The sequence below is a fragment of the Neoarius graeffei genome, chromosome 3 (genome assembly GCF_027579695.1).
Source record: "Neoarius graeffei isolate fNeoGra1 chromosome 3, fNeoGra1.pri, whole genome shotgun sequence".
NCBI classification, from domain to species: domain Eukaryota; kingdom Metazoa; phylum Chordata; class Actinopteri; order Siluriformes; family Ariidae; genus Neoarius; species Neoarius graeffei.
Genome location: NC_083571.1, coordinates 30,592,553 through 30,600,400, shown reverse-complemented (window position 1 = coordinate 30,600,400; position 7,848 = coordinate 30,592,553). Strand labels below are relative to the sequence as shown.

The 7,848-nt window shown below is 39.1% G+C and overlaps 1 protein-coding gene across 1 annotated transcript; it reads right to left on the bottom strand.

The window, feature by feature from the left end:
* LOC132883255 (CD209 antigen-like protein 2) lies at positions 1-7,791 on the bottom strand. Its single transcript, XM_060916635.1, has 6 exons — positions 7,617-7,791; positions 5,490-5,570; positions 4,779-4,982; positions 735-880; positions 492-598; positions 1-410 (listed from the first exon to the last, which is right to left on the bottom strand). The coding sequence occupies exons 1-6, from the start codon at positions 7,723-7,725 to the stop codon at positions 218-220; spliced, it is 840 nt and encodes a 279-aa protein (XP_060772618.1). The 5' UTR covers positions 7,726-7,791; the 3' UTR covers positions 1-217.
* Positions 7,792-7,848: the final 57 nt, after the last annotated feature.

Sequence of the window (7,848 nt, the reverse complement as noted above, 5' to 3'; positions counted from 1 at the left end):
TTTATTTGGAAGCAAGGCTTTATAATGACAGTGAAAACATCTAGCATACAGCGTTGGATGTAAACAAAAGGAGTCAACTACAGAACATGTCATAATACTCATGAAAATGTACTAATATGCAGATAGTAATAGATGTAGCTAAAGAAATAATACACTCCCAAGTGAAAGTTCGACTTCAATGTGTTTGTGCTCTTCTCATTGAATTCTACATTAACATCTAAAAGTCCTTCCCTTTTTGAGCTAGAGACTTAATTAGTTTCTCGCATATCCAATAAGCATCTGCAGAGCACGGAAAATCATTCCATGTGTTTAGGATGTCAGTTACTAGTCTTTTAGATGCAGGAGTATAACCGGTCAGAACACAGTCCTCTATTCCTTGAAAGTCATTGGGCTCCTCAGTCCACCAGTAGCTGAAAGCACACAAGCAGAGGATCAGCATATCCACAGCTTTAGATTAAAAGTGAATCATACGCAGTTTAGTGAGTTCTTACGATGTGGTCAGGGGTGTACCGTCCACCCATTTCCACATGCCCTCTGTGTCTTGGTCATTCAACCCAATCCAAGTTGCCTTTCCTCTTCTTAACATCTCGATGAAATCCTGTTATAGATTAAACAATCATGTACAAGTTAACATCACTGTTCATCCAGATCAATCAGGAAGAACTAACCAAGCACAGTTATAATGGCTTAAATATGGGCTTCATTATGAGGTATTATGAATCAATCTCCCTCACCTGTTGTTCTCTGCTTTTAATGATCACCAGGTCTGCTCCCCTCTTCATGCAGTCCTCTTTGCTCTGACTCCAGCTCTTCATCTCAGTAGACATGTAGTAAAGTCTGGACCTGAAGGAGATCCACCCTGGCTCCCTGATATTTCTAGCTGTTCTTGGAATGCATTAGGATTTGTTCTTTTAGACCTGACGAAGATCTAATCAAAGTCTACCAATAAAAATGGTGTGAAAGTAGTGCCGCTAAACTAACGTCATGTTAGGCTAGGTATTAGATGAGGTCATTTAAACCCAAATACGAGCAAACCAGACTAAAAATAGGCTGTAAGTTGGGTTTGCTACTAGTTTGGCAAATGTTAAAATAAGTTTAAGATATGGTATAACTGAAATCAATGGTTTGTATGTAATCTTTGCCCTGTATTGCTTTTCAGACAATACAACAGCACCTTTTTTGATGTTTTACCTCATGCAGTTTTTGAAAATATTTATTTTCAAAATAAACACGCTTCAATTTTGGTTCTTGCAACACATTCAAAAAAAAAAGTTTGGATGGTTAAGCATTTATTTGCCATGTTGCCATTCCTTCTCACAACACTTAAAAGATGTTCAGAGACTGAAGTGATGAAGTGTTTCAGGTCTTCTGGTGTGCAACAGTATGGGATTGTTGTGTTTGTGGTGGGGTGGTGTTTTTTTTTTATAATTTCAAAATTCTTCATACATTCTCTATTGGGGACAGAGGGGACAGGCACCCTCTTCTTCCACAGCCATGCCTTTGTAATGTGTGTAGACAATGGAGGTTTTGCATCATCTTGTTGACATTTCCCTGAAAAAGATGTCATCTTGAAGGCAGCATATGTTGCTGCAAAATCTCAGTGTACTTTTCTGCATTAATGCTCCATCACATTAGTTTAAGTAACCTTTACCAAGGGCACTGACACAACCTCATACCATGACAGGTCCTGGTTTTTGGACTTGCTCCTGGTAGCAGTCTGGACTATCCTTTTTGTCTTTGGTCCAGAGTACACAGCGTCTATTTCTTACAAAAAAAAAAAAGACCTAGAATACTGATTCGTCTGACCACAATACAGTTTCCAGTGGGTGATGGTCCATCCCAGATGTCTCCAAGCCCAGAGAAGTTGACAGTGCTTATGGACACAGTAAACAAAAGGCTTTTTTTTTTGCACAGTAAAGTTTAATTGGTATTTATGGATGTAACTCCATATTGTAGTGCTTGACAAAAGTTTGGAAAAGTAATCCTGAGCCCATATCAGCTATAGATGAATGATGGTTCTTGATGCAGTGCTATCTGAGGGATCGGAGATTATGGGTGTTCAGCTTAGGCTTGCGCCCTTGCCCTTTATGCACCGAAATTTTTCCAGATTCCTTGAATCATTTAATGATATGTACTATAGAGGGTAAGATATGCAAATCCCTTCCTATCTTTCTTTGAGGAACATTGCTTTTAAACATTTCGATAATTTTCTCATGTACTTGTTGACAAACTGGAGATCCTTGGCCCATCTTTGCTCCTAAAACACTAGGCCTTTCCTAGATACTGATTTTGTCCCAAAACATGATTACAATCACCTGTTTCGAATCACATCGTTATTTGTTTTACCTGATTACTAGCCCTAAATGACCCTCATCCCAACTTTTTTTTGGAATGTGTTGCAGGCCTGAAGCACAGGAATGGATATATATTAACAAATGAAAGGAAGTTGACCAACAAAACATGAAATACAATGGTGCTTAAAAGCTTGTGAACCCTTTAGAATGTTCAATATTATTCAAAATTAATATTCAAAAAGAAGACCTAAAACATCAGATTTTCACACAAGTCCTAAAAGTAGATAAAGAGAACACAGTTAAACAAATGAAAAATATTATACTTGGTCATTTATTTATTCAGGAAAATGATCCAATATTACGTATCTGTGAGTAGCAAAAGTATGTGAACCTCTAGGATTAGCAGTTAAGTTGAAGGTAAAATTAGAGTCAGGTGTTTTCAATCAGGTGTGAGTGGGCACCCTGTTTTATTTAAAGAACAGGGATCTATCAAAGTCTGACCTTCACAACACATGTTTGTGGAAGTGTATCATGGCATGAACAAAGGAGATTTCTGAGGACCTCAGAAAAAGCATTGTTGATGCTCATCAGGCTAGAAAAGGTTACAAAACCATCTCTAAAGAGTTTGGACTCCACCAGTCCACTGCCAGATAGACTGTGTACAAAGGGAGGAAATTCAAGACTATTGTTACCCTCCCCAGGAGTGGTCAACCAACAAAGATCACTCCAAGAGCAAGGTGTGTAATAGTCAGCGAGGTCACAAAGGACCCCAGGGTAACTTCTAAGCAACTGAAGGCCTCTCTCACATTGGGTAATGTTCATGAGTCCACCATGAGGAGAACACTGAACAACAATGGTGTGCATGGCAGGGTTGCAAGGAGAAAGCCACTACTCTCCAAAACAGAACATTGCTGCTCATCTGCAGTTTGCTAAAGATCACATGGACAAGCCAGAAGGCTATTGGAAAAATGTTTTGTGGCTGGATGAGACCAAAATAGAACTTTTTGGTCTAAATGAGAAGCATTGTGTTTGGAGAAAGGAAAACACTGTATTCCAGCATAAGAACCTTATCCCAGCTGTGAAACATGGTGGTGGTAGTATCATGGTTTGGACCTGTTTTGCTGCATCTGGGCCAGGATGGCTTGCCATCATTGATGGAACAACGAATTCTGAATTCTACCAGCGAATTCTAAAGGAAAATGTCAGGACATCTGTCCATGAACTGAATCTCAAGAGAAGGTGGATCATGCAGCAAGACAACGACCCTAAGCACACAAGTCATTCTACCAAAGAATGGTTAAAGAAGAATAAAGTTAATGTTTTGGAATGGCCAAGTCAAAGTCCTGACCTTAATCCAATGGAAATGTTGTGGAAGGACCTGAAGCAAGCAGTTCATGTGAGGAAATCCACCAACATCCCAGAGTTGAAGCTGTTCTGTACGGAGGAATGGGCTAAAATTCCTCCAAGCTGGTGTGCAGGACTGATCAACAGTTACCGGAAACTTCTAGTTTCAGTTATTGCTGCACAAGGGGGTCACACCAGATACTGAAAGCAAAGGTTCACATACTTTTGCCACTCGCAGATATGTAATATTGGATCATTTTCCTCAGTAAATAAATGACCAAGTATAATATTTTTGTCTCATTTGTTTAACTGGGTTCTCTTTATCTATTTTTAGGACTTGTGTGAAAATCCGATGATGTTTTAGGCCGTGTTTATGCAGAAATATAGAAAATTCTATAGGGTTTACAAACTTTTGAGCACCACTGTATATTGGGTTCATTCTGTCTGTGATGAAATACAAATCAAAGTAGAATTAGAAACCACAGCTTTCATTTTTCATCTCATCTCATTATCTCTAGCCGCTTTATCCTTCTACAGGGTCGCAGGCAAGCTGGAGCCTATCCCAGCTGACTACGGGCGAAAGGCGGGGTACACCCTGGACAAGTCGCCAGGTCATCACAGGGCTGACACATAGACACAGACAACCATTCACACTCTCATTCATACCTACGGTCAATTTAGAGTCACCAGTTAACCTAACCTGCATGTCTTTGGACTGTGGGGGAAACCGGAGCACCCAGAGGAAACCCACGCGGACACGGGGAGAACATGCAAACTCCACACAGAAAGGCCCTCGCCGGCCCCGGGGCTCGAACCCAGGACCTTCTTGCTGTGAGGCGACAGCGCTAACCACTACACCGTGCCGCCAGCTTTCATTTTTAATTTGCATTTTCCATACTATCCCAAATTTTTCTGATTTGTGGTTGTATATTGTGCAATTAAAACTAGTATCCAGGTTCATTAACAAGTTAGCAAATGTTAACAAACAAACTGACTTTTATTTAATTCAAATTAGCAGTGATGTTCATGAACAAGTGTTTTCCTCATGCTCCCAGATAAGCAATGAGTAATTAATTATATACATTTCTGTTCTATCAGATGTAAATGTTTTCTGTCAATGAAGGAAAAAAAATCACTGACCAATCATGGAAAGTCTGTTCTGGAGTTCATCTCTCTCATTCTGTAGCTGATCTCTCACTTTACCCAGGTTGCGGTAGTTAGTCTCTAACTGGACTTTCTCCTGAACAAGATTATTATACCTGCTCTTGAGTTGCTCCGTGTATATAGACATTGTGTGATTGTTGCAGTTCGTCACTAACAGGTCCATATCTACCTGAGAGGTAACTGTAAATTCAATAACAGCATCACTGATTGTAATTAAGTTGATCAAATTAACATAAGCATGCCACGTCAAGTAAAGCTGGTTTTAAACTGTGTGATTACGGCAGTCTTAAAAGCATACTTATTATATTGTACAAGGTCATCTTTCTGATTAGCTGGCAGGTTCTTCTCTATGTTGTTATATTGGCACACAGTTAAAATATCATTACAGTTCTCAATAATGTCACTGCTACGTAACAACCAGTTTCGGCTAGACCTACTAACAAGTGGTCAAAGTAAAATGGATGCCATGAATTTAATCAGAAAGCATTATTTTTAGGTTATAGTATGTTGAAAAGCAACAATAGCAGTTTTGAGCATAACACCAATTGTCTAACATGTTGTATAATTTAATAAACCGTACTAGAGCACATGTAGAAAGACATCTTCATCGCATCATACATTATTTCACTAACATGATAATTACCAATAATCATAACATAATACATGACTATTGTTATTATGACTTACAATTCAGCCTCAGGATGATGTTGAGAGTTGCCTGAATGATGCATATTAGACCGATGCACACTAAAGCCAGCCTGAATGCTCCTAAAATTCAAAACCACATCATGAAGATAGGATTCATAGTGTTATAAGTGTATTTATATCTTAGCTATATAGAAAACTAATAACCTGTAATATACGGGGGGGGGCATACCATAAATCCGGGGACCCGGGTTCGATTCCGGCCCGAGGTCATTTCCCGATCCCTCCCCGTTTCTCTCTCCTGCTCATTTCCTGTCTCTACACTGTCCTATCCAATAATAAAGGTAAATAAAGCCCAAAAAAAAAATAAAAAAAAAGAAGTTTACATATAGTGACATGAATGTTATCTTGGATATGAATGTCATGGCAATATTTGGGCTTTCAGTAATTTCTTTGAACGGTTCTTTTTGATTGTACAGCATACAGCTTTAATAAAAAACAAACAAACAAACCCAGTAGAATTTGGTGCCCAAGATTTAATTTTCTTTGGGTTTTCTGAAATCAACACAGGGTCAAAATTATACATACAGGATAAAAAATTTACATAAACTCACATTATTAATTCAGAGGGGCTGAAACTTCCAAAATGTCTCTTATCTTGCCAAGGTCTCTTAACTTTCTGTTAGTGATCATGATTGACTACAGCTGGTAGCTTCTCTGTGCCTTCATAAAAAGGGTTTGTTTCCAGCACTCATTGGATTGACCAACACACAGTAAAATGGGAAAGTCCAAGAAGTTCAGTGCAGATCTGAGAAAGAGGATCACAGATGTACACAACTCTGGAATGTCTCTTGGAGCCATTTCTAAACAACTGCAAATTCAAAGATCAGTTCAAACAATTGTATCCAAGTTATTGTGAGGTGTCGTCACTTTGCCAAGCCACTTTGATTCAAGAAAACACAAACTGTCACCCTCAGCTGAAATAAAATTGGTTTGGATGGTCAGAAACAACCTGGGAACCACCATAGCACATCCCTGCCATGAACTGGAAGCTGATGGATCACTGTCTACAGTTCAGATCACCATGGACTAAGAGGCTGCTATCCAAGAAATAACCCCCTGCTCCAAAATTGACACCTTCAAGCTTAACTAAAGTTTGAAGCTGACCACACAGACAAAGAAAAAGCCTTCTGGAGGAAAGCTGTATGGTCAGATGAGACAAAGATTGAGTTGTTTGGTCACAATGACCACCATGTACAGAGGGACACTGTACCAGCTGGTGGTGGTGGTAGGATCATCATGCTCTGGGGGTGTTTTGCTGCCAGTGGAACTGGTTCATTGCACAAAGTGGATGGAATAATGAAGAAGGAGGACTACCTCAGAATTCTTCAGCATAAACCATCAGAAACTTGAACACGACTCGGGACTTGGGAGTTACAACAGGACAGTGAACCCAAACACACATCAGAGCTGGTTGTGGAGGATAAAGCAGGCTAACATTAAGCTTAAAACAAGTCCTTGCTTCAACCCTATTGAAAATATATGGACCGTGCTTATAAGTCGAGTCCATGCCAAAAAAAAAAAAATTAAATTGAACTCTACCAATTCTACCATGAAGAGTCGTGAAATATCCAACCAGAATTCTGCCAGAAGCTTGTTCATGGTAAACAAAAATGTTTGGTCAAGGTGAATCTTGCGAAGAGACATTTTACCCAAATATTAGGTGTGCTGTATGTATATTTTTGACCTTGTATGTATAATTTTGACCCTGTGTTGATTTCAGAAATCCCAAAGAAAATTAAAACTTGTGCATCAAATTCTAGTGCTTTTTTTTATTCAAGATGTATGCTGTACATTACTGAAAGCCCAAATATTGCCATGACATTCATATCCAAGATGACATTCATGTCACTGTATGTAAACTTCTGACCACAACTGTACACTCACTGACCACTTTATTAGGAACCTGTTCATGCAGTTATTCGAAACATATATTGGAAGTGGAAAAGAATCAAAACACAAAAATACCAAGTTCAGTTTCTCAAACTGTTTGAAAGAATCGGTTTGGTAAAATGAATCGAACTGCCCACCACTATTGGAAGACTTTTCTGTTGCCAGTAGCCCAGCTGCCTTTAAGTATACGCTTTCTAGAATAAATCACATCCTTACCTCTGTACTGAGCATTTCTGGCAGGCAAGGGAGAGCTTTTCTTTGTCCTCTCTACATTCTGGTAATTAGGAGATTCATATTGAATGTTCATTTCCAGATTTACAGCCATTAATCAGTCCGACCTAAAGAAATGTATCGCTAAAAATCTAGTCAGTACAGCATCTAATCGGAGCTGAAAAACAAGAACTGAGAGCAATAAGGCAACTTGGAGGAGGAAGCTGACTTTCTTCAG

Coding starts and splice junctions, on each gene's coding strand:
- LOC132883255 (XM_060916635.1), bottom strand. CDS start 7,725: ATGGCTGTAAATCTGGAAATGAACATTCAATATGAATCTCCTAATTAC. Junction 599..734: donor TTAAAAGCAGAGAACAACAG/GTGAGGGAGATT, acceptor AATCTATAACAG/GATTTCATCGAGATGTTAAG. Junction 411..491: donor GGTACACCCCTGACCACATC/GTAAGAACTCAC, acceptor GTGTGCTTTCAG/CTACTGGTGGACTGAGGAGC.